Genomic DNA, 23,161 nt, shown 5'->3' on the forward strand with positions numbered 1-23,161 from the left:
ACAGAGTCATTTAATAGCACTGGTGCAAGAATATTACTTAATAGAGTCAGGATTAACAGAAGCAATTGAGGCACCTGCCTTGGATGTAAAATCTAGGAGTGCAAAAAAAACTCAGTAATCAAGATAAATAATATTTAATGCAATACTTGAAAAAAAATTAAAATTAACTAAAAAAATCCTTGATAGACAAAATTTTAAAATTAAAAAAAAAGATAAGGTACCACTTTACATCTCCATCAGATTCACCTTACCCTCAGCTCGGCCTTGACTGCATACTAGTTCTGATTTCTCTGATTTGATGTCTGTAGATAAGGTACTCCTTTGAGTCAAATTTTCCGTGTCTAAGATAGATGATGATAATCCTTGTTTTCCTGGTTGAGTTATCAGGATGTTCATTCAGATCAGCTAAAAATACATTGGACAAACCCATTGTAAATACAATTTACATGTTTACAAGTTTAGGGAATTCACCATACATTTTTATGCTATTATTATCAGGCAAAATTCAGGTTAGAAGATCCTTGGAAAGCTTTATGTTAATGTGAGGTCTAACTTTTGAGTTCATTGGTCAGCTTGCTATGGGGTAAGGGCCTGTAAATGGTTGTAGGATCTTCTGTCTCTTCTTTCTTTCTTTTTTGCTCTTGAATGCAACGTTTAGTGATTTGTAAGAGGTAAAAAAACTGGCCAGGAATCTATTCTGATTATTTTAAATTTCCCTGCAAAACACCTATGGACAAGTCAGGTCTCACCTTTTCTCAAGCTTTGCCTTCCACCAGTGATGCCTTCCCCATTTCTCCTGCCTAACTGAGTTCCACCCACCTTTTACTCACCGTCTACCTTGGTAAGGCCTTCCTTCTTAGGTTCTCCTATCCTGAAATATGTTCTGAGTCCTCTGCCTGTAGTGGATGACTGTCCCTCCCACTCACTTTGTCATTTGTTTAGAGTCCCTGTTGTCTTCATGCTTCCTTCCTGTAATCCTTCATAGAATTTATTTTTCAGACCACAGTTTTAGAAATGGAAGTTGTTGCTCTGCTTATATTGCCAATCACTTAAACAGCCTTCCATTAGACTGTTAATTTCAGGATGAGCAAGGACTGGGTTGATTTTATTTAGGCTGTATCTAAGGTACTTAGCAAAGAGCTTTATATGTATTTTTTGAGTGACTAAATGAGTGTTTTGCATATAAAGGGGTTTGGTAAATATTTATTCTTTGGATTCGTTTGTGGAAAGTTATTGTTTTCATTCTAGGCCCAGAGGGAATGGTTGGTGCCATGTGGAAGGCACTTTTTTTGCTGGTCTTGTTGGCGCTCAGCCCTCGTGCTGATGGGCTGTTTCGCTCCTTGTACAGAAAAGCCCATGTTTCCAGGCCACGTAAAGGAGACCCAGGACAGCCGTTATTTCTGACTCCTTATATTGAATCTGGGAAACTTGCAGAAGGTAAGCTTAAATCTGAAACCACTGAAACTGTATACTGTCAACAGTTGTTGTTTTAGCAGATGTCTCACAGGATCCAAAAGACAATATGATATTTTACTCAATTGTTTTATTTCAAATATTAACAATTTGGTATCATATAGTATCAGAGTTTTGAGCTAAAAGGAAAGTTCATCAGGGTCAGATTAACTAGTAGTTGAGTCTCCACATATCTATTTATAAAACTAGTATATTGCCTGTCTACAACTGGTCATTTAATAGGGCTAATAATAACCTTAGAACTTACTCTGTGTCAGTTATTACTTCCAAGCATTTGATATAAAATCATTTAAGCATCTCAACAACCTATTTAAGCTTCTTTACACAGAAGATAACTAAAGAAAGAAGTGAAGTTACTTGCCAGTCATACAGACACCAGCTGGTAGATGCAAAGGTCACATCCAGACAGCTTCATTCCAGAGTCTAAGCTCACAGCCATTGTGCTTGGCCCCTTTGCCTGAGAAGTTATCTGAGTTTTAGGACTCATTTTCCTCATTGATTAGATGGAGATAAAACAATTCACCCAAGTCACAGAGATGTTAAAAATATCAGATTAAAAAATGTACACGATGGCTTTTATTTAGAGATTGTCCTAATACTAGTACAAAAAGTGTCATTTGGTGTCATCAGAGTCTAAAATTTATGACCTGCCTCTACTCTTAATGCTTCTTCATGCTTAGGGAAATCAATGTATAAGATAAATGATGTAATCTTTCTGGATCTTACGATGCTCCTAAACTATAAAATAGTATATAGACAGCTATCCTGAAGAGCTGTTTGTAAAAGGAAGCAGAGAAATGGGGTGGTGGCTGAGGAGAGTTATGGAGTCAGGAAGGGTCATTAAGAGGGTAGGAGATAATGACAAAAGTGATCCAGTAGACAGGGGAAAGGTGATGCGATGAGACATCTCTTGGTGGAGCGTATCTTGGAGATGAGCATCCATAGATGGAGGTCTTGGTGTTTGCTTTGGATTTTATCCCTAATCACATGTAGGAAGGCAGGCTTAATGCCTGTGAAGATGATATGCTGGTAGATTTCATGGGCATGTGGAACTGAAACTAGAAATTTTAGGGAAATGATCATTTTAAAGATAAAAAAATAAACGCATATACTCTGTATGGAAGTTTAAAATAAAGCAACTTTTCTTCATTTGAAGAGATCTCATAGTCAACAGACTGTCATCATTTGAAACTAGAAATTTTAGGGAAATGATCATTTTAAAGTTAAAAAATAAATGCATATACTCTGTATGGAAGTTTAAAATAAAGCAACTTTTCTTCATTTGAAGAGATCTCATAGTCAATAGACTGTCATCATTTTTTTTTATTTAAAGCCAAAACATTTTCCCTTCTTATAGGTGCATTTGAGTTCTGTTCATATATCTTTGCCTGAAATAAGTATTGATTCCATGTTTCATCATGTTTTTTTGTAAAAAAAGATGAAAAAATTTGATCATATAGTCAATGATAATATAATGAGGCAATGTAGTCTTTTTTTTAAAAGACTTAATTTTGCTTGATGTAGAAAAGTCATGAAAATATGTCAGCCCAGTGGTATAGGCTGATGTCACTTGACATAAATGAAGAGGCAAATTATCATTAATCTGAATCCACCCAGTTGAGTCATATGCACTGCTTTTAGCTTCTTTAATAAGTGGGTACTGATGACTGAGATTATGTTCAGTCACATAGCAGTTAAATATTCATCACCAAACCCTACCAGTCCACAGATGAGGAGCTTGAAACTCAAATATTTACATGACTTGCCCAAGAGGACACAGGTAATAGTAGCAGAGATGGGATCAAGATCCAAATTTTCTGCCTTCTGCTCTGTAATTTGCCTACTATAATTTATTTTCCTTTGTTCAAAAAACTTGTCCTCTTCTGGAGTAACCAGATGCACACACATGAAACGAGGAATCAGGCAATGCATGCTAAAGTGCTAAAGGATTACATTTGCTGTAAATATTTAGAAGGAAGCTATCTCTGTTGTTTGGCATAATCCAGGTAGAAAATAGTAGTAGTAGTAATAGTAGTAGTAAAAAATAAATAGCTAACATTTAGTAGTAATTATATCCCCTGTTCCCGTCACAGTGCCTGTATGTAATAGGCACTCAATAAATATTTGTAGAATTTGAATTTGAGACCTAACTGTGTTCCAGGAATTATGCTTTACACACATTATCTCTTTTAATCCTTCAGTTCAGATCAGTTCAGTCGCTCAGTCGTGTCCGACTCTTTGCGACCTCATGAATCACAGCACGCCAGGCCTCCCTGTCCATCACCAACTCCCAGAGTTCACTCAGACTCACATCCATCTAGTCGGTGATGCCATCCAGCCATCTCATTCGCTGTTGTCTCCTTCTCCTCCCACCCCCAAACCCTCCCAGCATCAGAGTCTTTTCCAGGGAGTCAGCTCTTCGCATGAGGTGGCCAAAGTATTGGAGCTTCAGCTTTAGCATCAGTCCTTCCAATGAACACCCAGGACTGATCTCCTTTAGAATGGACTGGTTGGATCTCCTTGCAGTCCAAGGGACTCTCAAGAGTCTTCTCCAACACCACAGTTCAAAAGCATCAATTCTTCGGCTATCAGCTTTCTTCACAGTCCAACTCTCACATCCATACATGACCACTGGAAAAACCATAGCCTTGACTAGATGGACGTTGGTTGGCAAAGTAATGTCTTTGCTTTTTAATATGCTATCTAGGTTGGTCATAGCTTTCCTTCCTTAGAGCAACCCTAATGAAGAATGAATAGTTATTGTTCCCATTTTATAGATGAGAAAACTGAGGCCTCGAGAAATTCAGTATCTTGCCCAGGGCTATGTGAAGCTAGTAAGTGGCAGATCTGACTTTAAAACCTATCTCTGCTGACTCATGATTCCTGGGTCAGGAAGATCCCCTGGAATAGGAAATGGCAATCTACTTCAATATTCTTGCCTGGAAAATTCTGTGGGCAGAGGAGCCTGGCAGGCTTTATATAGCCCATGGGGTCGCAAAAAGTCAGACACAACTGAGTACGTGTACACACACACACACACACACACACACACTGCTGACTCACAGCTCAAGGTAACAACCACTGTGCTATGTGGCCAGACTTGAAGATATAGGGTAAGATTTGGACAAGTAAGAAAGAGCCTGCACATCCTGAGAGAGGAAGACAGCTTAAACAGAATTAAGGGAAAGTGTCTTTGAAGTGTACATCAGGTAGAACCAAGTGCAGAGAATATAGAGAAATCTGCCCGAGATTGTCCACATCCCACCCATTCCTGGACTTCTTGCCTATGAGCATTTCCTTCTTATGGATGTTAACGGTAGTAAAGAAAGATTTCAAGGGAGATAGTTTTATCTTTTATCCTTTTGTGCCAACCCTGTTAGATCACCATATGATAAGTGACAACATTTAAAATATTAAATCTAGTGTAACATCACTTTCTAAAGTTCTGTTACATAGTCAAAAATCTTTGAATGGAATTTTAAATGGCTGATCCAAAATCTGGTACATCTGAGTATTCAAATGTAGCCCTGGCAACATAATTAAGGATAATTTTATTCATTCGCTTTACTGAAAGTTCAGGAAGCTCTGGACAGATGGTCAGCTCACTCCCCTGAATCCCTTTTGTGCATCAAGTCTGTTGAAATCTTAGGGACGTGAGTCTTAATATTGCAACAAAACATTTCTGAGATAAACAGTAGTTCACAAAATGACACAGAAAATTTTAATTTCTTTTAAATTCCCAGTTAACTAACTTAGTTTAATGTAGTTGTAATTGTGTGTTTCCTTTCTCTGCAGCTAGAATAAACTGTCACTCTCTGAAAGAAAATTAATAAAACTAATATGGGGGGCAATTTTAGTGTATTTCCAAACTCTGCCTTTTCATAAACTTTAAAGAATATTTTTCTATTGGGTCTTAATTTATCAAAAATTATGGCCTGGTAGTGTCCTGTCCATTCAGATGATGTTGCAAGTCTTTGCAAATATGGAGTGCCTGATTAGCTGGTTCAAGCCCTTCTTTGGTCATGCTCCAGCCTTTTTGGATTGGAAGTATTACTCACAAGCACCAGTCACCGCAGTAAGAAGTAGGAAGTGAAGCCGCTTCAAAGAAAACCTTTTTCCTTTTTTCAACTGTTTCAAACATTTGTATTATGAGTCATGGTTCCAGGAAGAAAGAAACTCCTACATCTTGGGAGTTTATTTTCCACATTCCATTAACGGATTCTGAAAGGATAAATGGGACATTTGAAAATGCCAAAAAAAAAAAAAATCAATTTATTTAAGAGAACTTTTAATCATTTTAGTGTGGTATAGTTAGAGGAAATTTAAAATTCAGAACAAGGCGAAACACTTTTTTGTGGGCCAGAGAAAAGTTTTTCTGAATTTCCTAAGATCTTAATAAGGCCTGCCTGCCTTAGGAGATTTTTGTAGAAGTGAGCTAGTCCGAGTGCATTGCCAGTGTGTCATGTTTTAGTTCCTTAATTCACATTTATTCATTAACAAGTATGTACTGAATGTCTTAAGTGTTTCAGTCAGCATGCTGTGACCCTGGGGGTACAAAGGTAAGCAAGACAAATTCCCTGCTTTGCAATAGCCCCTGATCTAGAAAGGAAGGTAGAAAATATACCTTTGTCAGTTCAAGGCAACAGAGAGAGAACTTTGAGATGCTCAGAACAGGTCAGAAAGAGAGGACCAGGTAAGCATCTGAGTCATCTTCAGAGCAGGCCAGCGGACCTCGCGTGTTGTGCTGGTCTCAGAGAGATTAATTGATTCAATCACTCATCTCCCAAAGTCCATTCCCTCCTGCTCCTTTCTATTGTTTTCTCTTCACATTCTACTCTGACCTTTCTCATTTTTCTCTGTCTTTCTTAAATGCTATATACTCTTCTGGGATTCACTTCTCACTCATTCCCAACCCCTCAGTCTTCAGTTCTCTGCTTGGGAGGGTCTCTTGGATTTTGAGAAGGTTAATAGTTTTGTGAAAAATATTTCAAAAGTGTTTTAGGTACAAATTTCCAACTCCAAAAGATAGGAGTCCCAGGGCTGTGATGTACGTCATAGTAAGAAGAGTTAATGAACTGTCTTGCATATTTGAAAGTTGCTAAGAGAGTAAATCTTAAAAGTCCTCGTCACAAGAATAAAAATTGTAGCTGTAGGGGGTGATGGATGTTAACTAGACTTACTGTGGTGCTCTTTACACAACATATAGTGTATGAATATTCAAACATGTTGTACATCTGAAACCAGTATCATGTTGTATGTCAATTATATCTCAAAAAAAAAAATGGCCAAAAGAATTGTTTTAAAGACTGCCCAGCCCTGGAGTTGATTTTTGTTTGGGCTAACTGAGAGTGGAAGCAAAGACGGGAAGAGGGAACGGTGCGGAAATGGGAATGGGCAGGTACACACTATTTCCCCCTAATATCTCCCTTTTCTGTTAAATCTTTCTGTGTCTTTGCCTTTTATTTTTTTTCTGATTGGGAGGGATATATCTCATGGGGAAGAAAATGGGAAAGAGATAGAGAGGTTGAATTAATCTTTCCTGGGGAAACTGCACTGAGTCCAAAAAAGGCAAAGTCTTATAGACTATTCTTGGGGTGGCCCACGGGCTTATGAGAATCACCCCTTTCTTTGCCCGAGCCATTATTTTATGTGCATCTCTGTGCTCAGGGGTCATATGCATGCTTTCATTTGATCCTCACACAAAGTCCAGGGTGGACAGATCAATATCCACATTTACACTATGGCTTCAGTTCAGTTCAGTCGCTCAGTCGTGTCCAACTCTTTGCGACCCCATGAATCACAGCACACCAAGCCTCCCTGTCCATCACCAACTCCCGGAGTTTACTCAAACTCATGTCCGTCGAGTCGGTGATGCCATCCAGCCATCTCATTCTCTGTCGTCCCCTTCTCCTCCTGCCCCCAATCCCTCCCAGCATCAGGGTCTTTTCCAGTGAGTCAACTTGTCGCATGAAGTGGCCAAAGTATTGGAGTTTCAGCTTTAGCATCAGTCCTTCCAATGAACACCCAGGATTGATCTCTTTTAGGATGGACTGGTTGGATCTCCTTGCAGTCCAAGGGACTCTCAAGAGTCTTCTCCAGCACCACAGTTCAAAAGCATCAATTCTTCGGTGCTTAGCTTTCTTCACAGTCCAACTCTCACATCCATACATGACCACGGGAAAAACCATAGCCTTGACTAGATGGACGTTGATTGGCAAAGTAATGTCTCTGTTTTTAATATGTTGTTTAGGTTGGTCATAACTTTCCTTCCAAGGAGTAAGTGTCTTTTAATTTCATGGCTGTAGTCACCATCTGCAGTGATTTTGGAGCCCCCAAAAATAAAGGCAGCCACTGTTTCTACGGTTTCCCCATCTCTTTCCCATGAAGTGATGGGACCAGATGCCATGATCTTCATTTTCTGAATGTTTACCACATGCTATCAGTGATGTCACTGAATACCAAGTTGGGAAGAGACACTATCAGTTGGCATTCCAGGGCTTGTGGGCTCCGGCAACTCACTGAAGGCATCTCTAGTTGGTAGCACATGTATAGGATCAAGCTTCCTTACCTACTGTCTACTAACCAGTCTCCAACTTAGTGAGTCTCAGACTTAAGTAGCTATTCTTGAACGATCCATTTTTAGCAGGGACACTTGCTTTGTTCCTGCTAAAGGTCTCCTCTTCACCCATGCTTTGCTACCTCACCCTGCTTCCTACCTGTTTACTGTCCCTTCTCCACTCCTTTCTTACTCATTGCTTCCCCCTTCACTCCCTGCTGCCTATACCTTCTGACTGACTCTCTAGCTGAGATGCCTTGTAGCAGGGTAGGGACAGGAGCTATCTCTGCAGCCTGACTGCTGGGTTTAAATTCCAACCCTCTTTTACTAGCTGTGTGACCTTGAGCAAGTTACTTAACCCCTCTGTGCTTTTAGCTTTCTCATCTATAAAGTGGAGGTAATAATTATACCACATAATATAAACCCTTGTTGTATCGGCTTTGGAAATATTAGTTCTATGGGTTTTGTTTACTCCTGGGCGGCCTCAGCTATCTGAATGTTACCTCTTTCTCCCTCCCTGTCCTTTTGCTGACATGAGAAAACCAGGACCTGTGCCTTTCACAGCTCTCCCCTGTCCTGTTTGGCTCCCTCTGGGTAGCCACATGATCACCCCCAGTCCCACCGCCTGCCTCTCCCCACCCTCCTTAGCCATCCCTAGTCATCCCCACTCCCCACACGCCTCACTTCGTTTCGCTTAGTGGAAGTGTCAGGCCCTTTGCTCTCACCATCAGAAGAGTGTGGAGAACACAGGCCTTCCCTAGGCTGAGAGCTCGTTCGCTGTGTTATTTCTCTTGCACCCCTCACCCCCACCTTTTGGAATTAGGTGACTTTATCCAGCTCTGGCCTTCCAGGTGGCCCAGTGTGAGCACCTTGATTTAACTTTAGAGTGGAGTTGAGGATAGCTGATTTTCTTCTTGGCTAAAAGGTGAATGTTGAATATGTGGACCTGGTCAGGGCAGTAAACACCTTTCTGGCAATCCCCTTGTAGCCTTTCTGATGACTCCATTCCAGACCGAGCCCCTGGGAAAAGTCTGGCCAAGATGGAGATGGCCAGCACTGCATTTATTTTTTGTCTAATCCTTATACATTTTTTCCCCCAATAGGGAGACAGTTGAGTTTGGTACCTCCTTTCCCAGGATGGAATTTGACGAGCTATTCCGGCTACATCACCGTGAATAAGACTTACAACAGCAACATTTTCTTCTGGTTCTTTCCGGCAAAGGTAGGCCTGCAGCAGTGCCTGCACAGGACCCTGGTGCTAAAGAGCTGACTGTGTTGCTCCAGGTGGAAACGTTGGTCTACGATCAACCCAAGAGTGTTTTTCTTTGTTGTTTTTTAAAAATCTTTTAGATTTTTTTTTCCTAAAAATAAGTGCCAGTGATTCCATGTAGTGTTCCTGTTTATGTGCAGGAAACAAATGTTAGTGGGGAAGGTACAACTTTTAAATTCCTTGCAATCTTATTCAGAGTATTAGTGTTGCTATCTTCTTCCTGCCACGATCTTCTTCCTATCTTTTTGTTGCTTTATTCTAAAAATATTTGGGGCCAGGGATGCGTGGTGTAGAGCAAGGAAGGACAGGGAGTGGGGAGATTCCTGAAGTTCACAGGTAATGCATATCTGCTGCTGCTGCTGAGTCACTTCAGTCGTGTCCGACTCTGTGTGACCCCATAGACGGAAGCCCACCAGGCTCCCCCGTCCCTGGGATTCTCCAGGCAAGAACACTGGAGTGGGTTGCCATTTTCTTCTCCAATGTGTGAAAGGGAAAAGTGAAAGTAAAGTCGCTCAGTCATGTCCGACCCCTAGCGACCCCACGGACTGCAGCCTACCAGGCTCCTCCATCCATGGGATTTTCTAGGCAAGAGTACTGGAGTGGCTTGCCATTGCCTTCTCCTAGAGTGCATATCTAAGCCTGTCTATATTTCGTCAGGCATAGACTGCTCTGTGGATTTTACTGTACCAGTTATGTTCTTATACACACTCCTTTGTGCATCAAATACCCACTTACTGTGTAGAACTCTGGGGACAGAAAGGAGAGAGAACAGAACTCACTCTGTGGGCCATTAGGGGAGGGCTGGGAAGGACTGGTGGCCCAGGATGGCTTCCGAGGAGGGATCTCTTCACCTCACATCCATACAGACATAGGTTCATATATCCTTGTACTTTACCAGCTGTATTTAGCTCAATTCAAGGTCATACGGTGCTTCAGCATGGACAAATCACTTTAGCCTTATGGATACTATTGGGGGTTATTGTAAGAGGTACTGAGTTGCATACATAAATCTTATCCCACCACAGGGTAATTTTCTATTTTTATTTTCCAAATTGAGTTTGCTTCAGAAGCCAGAGAAAACAAAGAAAAAGTTATCCCTTTGGAGGGTAGTGTTTATTTTTGCATACAATTTGCATATAATAGCACGGTATATGTAATGACTGCGTAAATTGCTTAAACAAAGGTTCTTCTCTTGGTACTCTGGGGCTGTGTTTTCTTGACTTTTCATTTCTGCTTTCTCAGCCAAGGCCTCTGATTGTTCATCAGGTGGTTGTGTGCGGGGTATGGAGAAGGCATGTAAGAAATGGTGAGGAATTCCATGTTCTTTGTGACTGGGGCTCATGGTAATTTTCAGGCTGTCACCATTCTGAGAGGCCTCTCTTGGACCCCTTATTTCTTCCTCATTGTACTTGAGTGAGGCAAGTAAGGTTCCTAGAGCACAAAATTTAAGGACTCACTTTCATGGGTGAGCACCTAAGAATTGATGCTGTTGAACTGTGGTGTTGGAAAAGACTCTTGAGAGTCCCTTGGACTGCAAGGAGATCCAACCAGTCAATCATAAAGGAAATCAGTCCTGAATATTCATTGGAAGGACTGATGCTGAAGCTGAAGCTCCAATACTTTGGCCACCTGATGTGAAGAACTGACTCACTGGAAAAGACCCTGATGCTGGGAAAGACTGAAGGCAGGAGGAGAAGGGGATGGCAGAGGATGAGATGGTTGGATGACATCACTGACTTGATGGACATGAGTCTGAGCAAGCTCCAGGAGTTGGTGATGGAGAGGGAAGACTGGCGTCCATGGGGTCACAAAGAGTTGGACACAGCTGAGAGACTGAACTGAACTGAACTCAGGGGTGTACACGTGCAAGGCTGGCACCTGAGTGTCCTCTAGACTCCTGCTGGAACCCCTCTTGGGGGAACCCAACTGGAAACCAGAGGGCAAGGGAGTCTGGTCCACTGAGGTCTGCCTACCAGGGCGCGGAGCCAAGTGAAGACTGGATTTTCAGAAGCGGTCAAGAAAATATCCGAATATCCAGCACAGTGATATTGAGGACAGCTGGTATAAATTAAGCCTAGAAAGATGACCTATTTTTGACAGGTGGGAAATTTCCTTGTGTTCTTAGAAGTCTCTTAAACTTTATGCCTTTCAGAAACCATACTGTATGGTTTGTGATATCACGTCTATCAATATAATATGCAAATGCAGGCATTTATCATGAATAGCAGTTGTATGAGTTTTCAATTGTCATTGTACAAATTTATTCACTTAAACAACACACATTTATTATTTCACAGTTCTGGAGATCAGAAGTACAATACAGGTCTCACTGGCCTAAAGTCAAGTTGTTGACAGGGCTGCAGTCCTTCTGGAGGCTACAGGGGAGAATCAGTTTCCTTGTCGTTTGCAGTTTCTAGAGCTGCTGGCATTCCTTGGCTCAATGGCTCCTTTTCCTGTCTTCACAGCCCATATCAGTGAGTTGAATACTTTGCACATTGCATCACTTTGGCCAACTCCTTATTCATCACCTTCCCTACTCTTATATTTTACCTCTCTCTTCATATAAGGACCGTGGGATAACTTTGGACCGACCTGGATAATCCAGGATAAATCTCCCTATTTTAATGTCAGCTGAATAGCAACCTTAATTCCATCTACAACATCTGTTCTTCTTAAGAATTAACATATTCGCATGTTCTTGGGATTTGGATATGTACATCATTGAAGGCCATTATTCTGTGCAAAATGGATACTTGAAAAATTTACCTGGATTGTGATTCACAATATGTTCTTTTATTTTATTGGACTTAAGAATGATCTTCAAATTGCCCAGAGATTCTGACTCATAAACTAGAGAGGCTAGCAAATTGTAGGATTAGCAGGTGGACCATGCTTCAGAAATCATCGCATCAGCCTACAGGCCACTATCCTGGATTCAGTGTTCTTGACCCCAAAGTGACTCACTTCTTTTGCCGGAAAGAAACAGCCAGAGCAGGCAAACCCCGATGGAGGTAGTTGTGTTATCCCATGCACTTACCTAGGATGAAGGCTTGAATGGGGGACTGAGGAGGTGAATACAGCCTTTGGGGTCAGCTCTCCTAATCCTGCCACTGCTGGGTCTCCAACTCCAATGCACTCTGCCTCTCCACCCTCACCCTAGCCCTGCGAAACCCAATTCCTTACTCTCTCTTCTGCTTTGGTGGCTGGTTATGATACCAGTCAGCTCCTCATTGATTTCTGCATGATGTCTTTTTTTTTTTTTTGGTAATGATCCAGATTTGTGAAAACAGGGAAGTGATCAAACAAAAGCAAAGTGAAGACTCAGTCTTTTCCATTTTAGGTTGCCTCTAAGCAGGTGGACAGCTTTATCAAGGAGACTGGTGATGCTCTGGGACTGTAAAGCTGGTCAGGGAAAAGGGCTTAGGGTTTACACTCGCTCCTAGTTGCCGAACTGAAACCCCTTTCAGTAAAATAACTGGACTGTTGGGGCCCCCCTTTAGTTAAAGAAGACCTGCCTATGCACCCCCAGATTATGTTCTCTGGGGGCCCAGAACTGTAGCCCTAAACACATTCTCAGATAATCCCAGAAGACTTGAAACCGAGGCCACTGCGGCATGAAAGATGCTTAAGAACATGGTGTTCTGTTGGAAGTGATAGACTGTGCTTCAGGAGAGAGGCACAGAGATGAAAAGTCAGTTCTGTTGACAGGTTATCACCACATGGCAGCTGGGATAGATAGTTCCAAGACCTCCTTCAGGGGAGCCCACACACACAGCCAGGTCTCCGAGGCCCTAAAGCAACCTTTCCTGCCGAGGCAGTCAGGCTATAAATTATGGACCAGGCCATTTTGGGTGAAGGAGATAAAGCATGCGACAAGGAGAAGCAGTGGTCACTGAGATGGGAGAGAGTTCCTTTCATTTGGCAGAAATAATAGTTCGTTGCCTGTCACAGGGGAACAGCTGATAGGATCATCAGGAGAGAAATGACCCCTCACAAAAATTGAAGGTAGAGAAAATAAGAGACCCAGGAAGGATGCCACACTTGTAATAGCCCCTGGGTAATTTTTTGGACTTCTGTTTCTCGAATTAATTGTGTTTCCTGTTATTTCTGTGAGGCTCCCCTCTTATTATATACAGATCAATGAATAATGGGTTCCAGAACTTGAAATTGGTGTGCAGTTGGGGGACACAATCAACATGAGAAATGAATAGTCATTTTTCATAGAATAAAAAGTACAATGAAACCAATAAAAATGTAACAATTATAATAGCTATGTGCTAATAGCTAATAGCTATGTTGACTATGTGCTAATAAGTACTGTGCATTTTTCTTTAATCCTTACGAAAACCACATGAGGAAGGAATTACTATCTTCATTTTACAGTTGGAAGAGAATTGCAGAGATTAGATAATTAGCTCCAAGTTTCCCAACTAGAATTGGGCAGAATTAGATTTTAAAACAAAATCTCTTTTGGAGAAATATTTGCTCTTGATCATCCCAGGTTGATTGTGAGAAAACAAGTCATGGAGGGCAATAAATTACAATTGTTAAAAGTATGGCTCTTGAGTCAGGCTTGGATAAAACCTTGGCTCCACTCCTTATGCCTAATGTGACCTTAGGCACATTCTTAACTTCTCTGAGCATTGGTTTCCTTATTTTAAAATGAGGCTCAAAATACCTACTGAATGATGGTTTTGAGAAATGAGATAATATGATAAAGTCTCAGAATGGTGTTTGATATCTAGTAAGTAGAGTTGCTATTATTTCATTATCAGTATCATCACTGTCCTTACTAGTTTTCCTAGTATTAACACAAATACTCTACAGAACAAAACCAGACATAATTTGGGAGGTTAAAGAAGGCAGGAGATAAGGAGCAATTCCAAATTGGAAGGAGTCAGATGCCAGCCAAGAATGTGGATTAATTGTTACTGGGAAAGGAAATTACAAAGTGAAATTGGGATTTTTTGTTTAAGAAGGTAAAAAATTATATGTTTTTGAAATTAGCATCCTTTTCATTATAAAAAGTATCTAGCATTTACATTTTTCTTATAGATATAGGAGTAATTTGTGGGATGCATTTATCTAAAACCTTTAGATTATTCAACTGCCATAGAGTCAACATCTGAGATGTTTAGAGTTGGGTCTAAGCCCCTTTGGGCTGCCCCAGTGGCTCAGCAGTGAAGAATCCACCTGCCTTGCAGGAAAGGCAGGACACATGGGTTCAGTCCCTGGGTTGGGAAGATCCCCTGGAGTAGGAAATGGACACCCACTCCAGTATTCTTGTCTGGAGAATCCCATGGACAGAGGCCTATAGTCCATGGGGTTGCAAAGAGTCAGACGTGAATTAGTGACTGAGCACACATACATGCTAAGCACCCTTTCCTCAGGTCCCTACCGCGTTCCTCAGGCCAAGGAGAATAACTGGGGTTCCTGGAATCTGACTCTCTGGTGATGGAGAAAGGTCAGTAGCATATTGAGGAGTCAGCAAGGCCGGGATAGGGAGAGGCATGGGAGGTGCCTGGAGGCAACATTTGAGATGCTCCCTCCCTCTCAGGGTCCTGCAAGGTGCTGACCCTGCTTACCCGGATGCCAGGAAAAGCACGAGTGCAGGGGATTAGGTGAACACGGTCCACGCGTCCACAGTACAGTGCAGAGGCAATGAGCCACTCTGATGCTTGTGGCCAAAGCAAAAGGCATTCTCTCTGGGAGCAGGAGAGCAGGTCCCCAAGGGTCCCTGGAATCCAGCAACCCTGGGAGTGCAGACACAGGGCCTTCGCACACACTCAGTTCACTTCTTCCTTGGATGTTTAGACTGCTGCAGTAACAGAGTGGCACAGAGCAGTAGCTGCCAAACTTGCGACTGCTCATCAGACGTAACTTGGGAGCTTTACAAAAATGACAGATCCTCCAGCCCAGTATGCGATGCCTCCCAGCAGAGATCTGATTTGTTTGGTCTGGAGAGGGCCCAGGGATCAGTGTTTCTAACAAGTTCTACAGTGATTCCAGTGCAGCTAGTCAGTTCCCTTGAATTTGGAAAGAGAGAACTAAAGGTCAGGGTACTTTATCTAGTGTAATCTCCAGACATATTTTCTCATACTCCCTGTGTTCAAATGATAACTGACCAACATAACAAGTATTGAATTTTCAGCGAACACGATATTTAGCTTTGTCAGTAGAGGGTGCTGGAGGGACATTGCAGGAGGAAGTTGACTTCTCTTCTTGATCCCGTGTTCTGGGTTTTGGTTTCTCTTGGCCCTGCTGTGCAGTCCGTCAGCAGTGTGTGTGGAGGGACAATCAGTGGTGCTCTGCCTTAGCTGGGCATCAAGACCACGAAGACCCTCAGCAAGTTTATAGACTGGACTCCATCCCAGTGACCACCTGTCTGTGGCCCTCACAGACAGGTCTCACCAGTGAGCAGGCTTCCTACAGCCTAGGCTTCCTACTTTCTCTGGCACCCTCTCATCAGCCTGGACCACCTGCCTCCCAGATGGTCACTTCCAGCAGCCTTCCTGGCATGGACACCATGCACTTCTGGTTGTCCGTGCCCTTCAAGCAAGCAGGCTCCCAACATCTTGACTTCCTCTGCATTCCTGGCCCCTGCCAGCCACAGCCTGCTGCCCTGCAGGCCTTTCCTATTTGCCCAGGGGTTGTTGGCCCACTTTGCCTGGGCACCTCAGTGAATTTCTCAGCCCCTCAATGGGCTGGAACCATAGCTTCTCCAACGAGATCTGGACCGTGGCCTTGGGAAGAGCCAGACCCCACCTTATGAGTTCATCCATCCGTGGACATTCTCCCTCAGCCCAGATACCCTTTAGAGTTCTCTTTACATATTTATGGTTATCCTTCCATTATAATGAATATCCCTTTACATTAAAATATGGACACAGGAAGCCTACCCAGCATGCTGGCATTTGGCCAACACCTAGGGAGTGGTTCAGTGGAGAAGAAGACCCTCTGGTATTCCATCCCCACTCTTGTCCTGGGCTGGATGAACATGGCTAATGGAGACTAGAGCAAACACTAGGACTTGTAACGGTATTGAAGGTCAGTGTTTTCAAGTTAAAAACTATTTGAAAAACAGAAAAATTTAAGAGTTAAAATTTACTGCGTGGTTATGGAGAAGTTGTCAGGCTCCATGGCAGCTGGTCTTTCTGTCTCAATCTTATTCTGCTAAGACCAGTGAATTACTCGTTTGTGCTTCATTGCAGATCAACTTGCTTTGCTTCTACAGGCATTTAATAGAAGATGGCTACCCTACAGTTTCCTAGTTTATCTGTCCTTGGACCATGCAGTAAACAGAGATTAACTAGCACTTCTCCTGGGGGCAGAGTGTAATTGGCGCAGTTTGGGTCAGGTGTTCTTTCTTGGTCCTATGAGCTAAGACTGAGGGTGCTGGGTCATGTGGTAATTAACATGGCTAATGGGCTCTTTCCATTGGTGAATGGACTTAGAGAAGGGGATGTGATTCAGACAAATCTCTGAAACTATGTCTACCACTGATGGCTACAAATACACAAAAAATACAGTAAAGATGTGGAGGTCACAGACATTTGTCTTCTTTAAACATTCACTGTTTATCTTCTCTTGGCTATGTACTGATAGCATCAGGGATCTGGGGAAATTGAAGGTAGGTGAGTGAGACAAATCAAAAAGAAGGTAGCTAAAAATGATAAATTATGGATCATCCCATCCATAGGTATGCTCAGGCTCTGCAGAAACCTTAATGTGCCTCATTGCCTTTGAGAAATGAAATTTTTATTTTTTTATTTTTAAAATTTTAATTGGAGGCTAATTACTTTACAATATTATACTGGTTTTGCCATACATTGACATTAATCCACCCCCGGTGTACATGTGTCCCCATCTTGAGCCCCCCTCCCACCTCCCTCCCCATCCCATCCCTCTGGGTCATCCCAGTGCACCAGCCCCAAGCATCCCGTATCATGCATTGAACCCAGACTGGCAATTCGTTTCACATATGATAATATACATGTTTCAATGCCATTCTCCCAAATCATCCCACCCTCGCCCTCTCCCACAGAGTCCAAAAGACTGTTCTATACACGTGTGTCTCTTTTGCTGTCTCGCATAAAGGGTTATCGTTACCCTCTTTCTAAATTCCATATGTCACGTGAGTGTATGTTCCTTGGTTTTTGTCTCGTCAAAACAAAGACTTGGAGTGATGGACATTAAAGCCCCCTTGGCGTGTCACAGCTCTCGGGTCTTGGACAGACCGTGTTATAGCTCTTAGACAAATCAGTGTTACAGCTCAGTGTTACAGCTCTATTTTATTTAGAAGATAGCAGGAAAATCCATCTTCAAGGCGTGAGGGCACGTTGATCCAAAGACGCCATGAGAAGAGCGCCCAGCACGTGGGAGAGAGAGAGAGAGAGAGCTAGCTTTGGCTCCTCTTTTTATAGGCTTTTTTTCCCTGGGCCTGTCCTATGTAAATTGGGCCAGCCAGGAGTATTGTTTGTTTTACCTGAGGTTCTCACTCCGGTCCTTGGACCTTCCTTTGTTCTATTTTTGTGGGCTTTTCCCTTCCTTGTCTTTTGGCCACCACCATTTTGGACTCCTTTTCCCTATTCTACCTACCTAACACATATATATGCGTTAGTATACTGTATTGGTGTTTTTCTTTCTGGCTGACTTCACTCTGTATAATAGGCTCCAGTTTCATCCACCTCATTAGAACTGATTCAAATGTATTCTTTTTAATGGCTGAGTAATACTCCATTGTGTATATGTACCACAGCTTTCTTATCCATTCGTCTGCTGATGGACGTCTAGGTTGCTTCCATGTCCTGGCTATTATAAACAGTGCTGTGATGAACATTGGGGTACATGTGTCTCTTTCAATTCTGGTTTCCTCAGCGTGTATGCCCAGAAGTGGGATTGCTGGGTCGTATGACAGTACTATTTCCAGGTTTTTAAGGAATCTCCACACTGTTCTCCATAGTGGCTGTACTAGTTTGCATTCCCACCAACAGTGTAAGAGGGTTCCCTTTTCTCCACACCCTCTCCAGCATGAGAAATGAAATTTTAATATGGAAAAACAAGTAAACTTTTTCAGCCATTTCTTTCTGTTCATCAAGAAAGGAAAGTCAGTCCTTTTCTCCAACACCCTTCCCCCATTTTTCTAACGTCCAGCGTTTTGGAAGAAGGCATGAACAGAGAAGCCAGAACTTTCTCATGAAGAAATAACAGCCAGGTAGAAAGGTTAGGAAGGAGAAAAGTAAAGAAGATTCTAGTGGGGTGTGAGTTGGCTCAAATGAATGAGACAATTCAAAGCCTGATGAGAGTCAGTGGGAACTTGGAAGTGATATGAGGAGGCTTCAGAACGGAAAAAAAGTTTGAAAAAGTTAGTTGTCCATATGATGGTACAGTGACAACTATCAGTACAGGAAGTTTTTAAAGAGTGTTCGAAATGAACCACTATGAGTAAAATTCCCCTGAAAAGCACTGAATGTCTTAAGTAAGTTGTTTTAATGTGTTGGGAATATGTGTGTATAATTAAAATGTTATCAAGTATCTAGTTAACAGCTCTAGTCACAAAACCAAGTGCTTTAAATAAAAAACCTCTGCCTTCATTAATATCATTAGTGTTGCAGCTGAAATATCAGCTGAACTGGGATCTGTGTGGCAAAATGGGAGTCCATTCAAACATACTTGGGGGAATTTTCAAGACAGTTACATGGGGGTACTAATGACTTCAATTATAACAGAACACATTACTTAAACCAAGCAAATGATCAGTCTCTGCATATAGAAGTGTGAAGAGAGCCCTAATTAATTTACTAATTGCACTTCTTATTTTAAGCGGTACCATTGGTGTGGGTCAGTAGTGGTTAGGTTGCTGTTTTCTCTTACCGAGTGTGGTGTTCCTTTGGGGGCCTGGAGGAAGGGAGTGTCTAGAGTATGTCCCCAGGCCTAGGCATTGGCAGAAAATATTGCTGCAATACTTACTGGGTACCTAAGATTCCCTAGGGTTACTCCAATAAGTCCTCTGTCTACAAAATAGTACTGAAATCTGCCAGTGTTTACTGCATCCCCAGCCCCAATGTAGGAATGTACTGCTTCAGTGATTATGTAAGGTTAGGTTACCTACCATGTGATGTAGAGGCGGGCCCCGGAGGATGGAGTGAAAGATGGGTATGGTTTGTTGGGGAACAGGGTGAAAAGGAAGACTCGAAGTATAAGAGGATGCTACTCATGTGGGAAACAGTAGGGCAGGAGGGTTTAATTTCATTAGTGTTTTCATATAGAGTCCTCTATGCTCGCTTTGAGAGCTGGACTGTGAAGAAAGAAAGCTGAGTGCCAAAGAACTGATGCTTTTGAACTGTGGTGTTGGAGAAGACTCTTGAGAGTCCCTTCGACTGCAAGGAGATCCAACCAGTCCATCCTAAAGGAGATCAGTCCTGGGTGTTCATTGGGAGGACTGATGTTGAAGCTGAAAACTCCAATACTTTGGCCACCTCATGCGAAGAGCTGACTTGTTGGAAAAGACCCTGATGCTGGGAGGGATTGGGGGCAGGAGGAGAAGGGGATGACAGAGGATGAGATGGCTGGATGGCATCACCAACTCGATGGACATGAGTTTGGGTAAACTCTGGGAGTTGGTGATGGACAGGGAGGCCTGGTGTGCTGTGATTCATGGGGTCGCAAAGAGTCGGACACGACTGAGCAACTGAACTGAACTGAACTGATGCTCACTTAGAAGCAAGGAGAAAGAAGCTGGGTGTTTTTGAAGAATCTCTTTATGTACAGAATGATAAACCAAATAAATGGGTTTTAATACTTCAAATGACAATCTGTTAAGACCTAGGGTATTTTTTCACCATCATAATGAATGAATAATGGAATGCGCTAATGTGAGAGATTGTGAAATTTTCTTCAGTGGAGATCTAAAAATTAATTGATAAACTACCTCCTTCTGGGCTCTTCCTTTAGCAACAAACCCTGAGGAAAGAGTGTCCAAGTTCATGAATTGGCCACCAGGGGTCACCAGAAGAATTGAAAGGGCTTCTGAGGCAAAGCCATAGCTTCCTGTTCAGGAAGAGGGCAATTTGTGATTCTATTGCTAAAGAGACTTCTCACTTAAATATTTAGGATTCTTTTGTCCCTTCTTTTATATTTAAAATTTCCTTGTCCCTTATTTTTGATCATCAGTTCTTGCTAGACTACTCTGACCTATATGTCATTGGTCGATATTTTTCTTTTTAATTAAATACATAAATGCTTTTTTGTAAGGGATTATTCACATTTCAAATGTTAGCCCATAACCAGAGGCTGCCTTTAAGTACTCAGTCGAACATCTTCCCATTGTTCTTTATATTACCCATTTCTTTAATTACTTATTTATTACCTGTCTTCCCACTTTACCAGAAAAGTAGCCAGAGCTAACACTCAAGTAGATACTCTAGGCACTGTTCAAGTGCTGGGCATATATTAACTCTGAATCTGCACAACAGTCCTGTACAATAGACATTATTATTCTTCTTCTGTTCAAGCAGAAGACACTGAGACACAGAGAAGTTAAGAAACTTGCCCAAGGTCACACAGCTATAAAATAGCATAATTAGAATTCAGACCCTGGCAGTCTGGTGCCACAGTCCATGTTCTTCTTCATTAACTATCCTTCCTGTCCATGAGTGGGAGCTGGCCTGCATCCCCAGCCCCAGAATAATGCCTGTTGATGTTCTATGTTAAATGAATTAATACGTCATGGTAAATTCAGAGTGTCAGACTGTTCAGCCAGATGATGATATGTACTGATATATGAAGAGATTTCCACAACATGCTGTTAAGTGAATGCAGCAAATATAGAATATTATATATTATTGTTTTTGTTCAGTTGCTAAGTCATGTAAGACTAGTTTGGGGAAAAAAAAGGCACTTATGTACATAACATATGTAACATCTATGAGATATGCGTGTATGTATATGTTAGGAGGTGGGTAGGGTATAGAGAAAAATCTGAAAGACTACTCCAGTGATCATCTGTAGGGAATAGGATTGGTGGGGCAAGGGGCATATTTTATACCCTCTTTGAAAAAAAGTAAGAATAAGTATTTTCTTTATAATATGAAAAACTTTAAGTAAAAATGTTTGAACTCTTAACAAAAATAAACACACTCTCGTTTCATACATTCTTGAATTATAGTTTTAAAATAATAAGTACTTTAAAAGTCCTTCATTTCCTAAATCTATAAATGAAATAAAACAGTTGCTTCCTACTTCATTCAAGTCTGAGTTTTGCAATTTTGTTCAGGGTGTCTTCATTTACTATTATTCTTTCCTAAATAGGGGTAGGGGTGGGAGAAGGGCTTCATTCCCACAACTGAGAGCTAAATATATCACCCAAGGAGTTAGACTGCCAGGGTCTGAATTCTAATTATGCTATTTTATAGCTGTGTGACCTCGGGCAAGTTACTTAACTTCTCTGTGTCTCAGTGTCTTCTGCTTGAACAGAAGAATAATAATAATGTCTATGGCATAACTTTATGCTATTATTATTGACATAATTACTGTGTATGTCATGACGTTGTGATGTCATACATGTGTGTGTGCATGTTCAGGCACTTCAGTCATGTCTGACTCTTTGCAACCTCATGGACTGTAGCCCAGCAGGCTCCTCTGTCTATAGGATTCTCCAAGGCAAGAATACTGGAGTGGGTTGCCATGCCCTCCTCTAAGGCATCTTCCTGACCCAGGGATTGAACCCACATCTCTGGCATCTCCTGCAATGCAGGGGGATTTTTTACCACTGAGCCACCTGGGAAGCCTTGTGATGTCATATCATATTAAAAAAAGTCTGAAAGCTGTGGGATAACTGACTCCTGGACTTTTTACATTGAACACATTGAACATGAACCTTTCTTTTCTAGCATCTGATTTTTGCATTTCATTCCAGATAAGGGCAATATTTACTTTACACTTTGGTTGGCACATTAGAGTAAGACGATGTTTGTGTGGAATTTTCTTTTTTTAAAAAATGAATTTCTTCAAAGATTGTTGAGCTCATTCACCTCCTTCAGGAAAGTAAATCTGAGGAGCAGGGTCAGCTGAGGTTGGAGGTGTGTATGCAGATCTCTTATTATTTAAGTATTCCAAGAATGCAGTGTCCTGTGCTTCAAAGTTGCATAATAAAGATGTTTGGCACCGAGGTACTAGACTTGACTTTGTAGTGTGGCCTCTCAGGGTCAGCCTATTTTTCTGAGAGCCTGGAGGTCCCATTATTGTGCCAGGTCACAGGAAGAGACATGAAAAGCAGGGGAGGATGGAGTGGAGAGCAGAGGGCCCAGGGCATCCGAGAGGGCAAAACTCTCCATCACCCTCACAGCTTCTCAGCCCTGCCTGCACATTTAACCACCTGGGAGCTTTTAAAACAAACAGGTGCCTGTCTCACTCCAGACCAGTTGAATTGGAATCTTTGGGATTTGAGCCTAAGCAGTAGTTTTTGTTAAAAAAACAGCTTTCTATGTTTTTTTTTTTTTTAAATGAGTGGTCAAGATTGAGAACCACTGGCTTGTGTGTAGCTCTTCAGGGCTTCTAGAAACGCAGGCGTATTAGGAAGGAAGTAGGGGACTGGAGGCCCACAGGATGGGTGGACTCGCAGTATTTTTTTTACACACTGAAGGCTGGAACCACTTCCATGTAGATTCCATCTTCTCTCCACTGCTTATACTCTCCTACTGCTGAGTGAATACAAGCTGAAGATGGTCCTGGGGAGTGGTATTGAGTTGCAAGTTGGAGGATCAGAAGTCGTGTTTTGTGACCCCCATGGACTGTAGCCCACCAGGCTTCTGTGTCCATGGTATTCTCCAGGTAAGAATACTGGAGTGGGTTGCCATTCCCTT

The 23,161-nt window shown here is 42.0% G+C and overlaps 1 protein-coding gene across 2 annotated transcripts in view; it reads left to right on the top strand.

The window, feature by feature from the left end:
- The first annotated feature begins 1,259 nt into the window (after positions 1–1,259).
- CPVL (carboxypeptidase vitellogenic like) overlaps positions 1,260–23,161 on the top strand; it is a 108,246-nt gene continuing 86,344 nt past the window's right edge. The window contains exons 1-2 of one of the 2 annotated variants that reach the window (XM_055420956.2): positions 1,260–1,437; positions 9,133–9,251. In XM_055420956.2, the coding sequence (XP_055276931.2) occupies positions 1,260–1,437; positions 9,133–9,251 (297 nt within the window). The remainder of the gene's footprint in view (positions 1,438–9,132; positions 9,252–23,161) is intronic. The other variant, XM_088832348.1, reaches the window with a different exon arrangement.

Source organism: Moschus berezovskii, chromosome 3, assembly GCF_049115385.1.
Source record: "Moschus berezovskii isolate FMDL1 chromosome 3, NW_MosBer_1.0, whole genome shotgun sequence".
Classification (NCBI taxonomy): Eukaryota; Metazoa; Chordata; class Mammalia; order Artiodactyla; family Moschidae; genus Moschus; species Moschus berezovskii.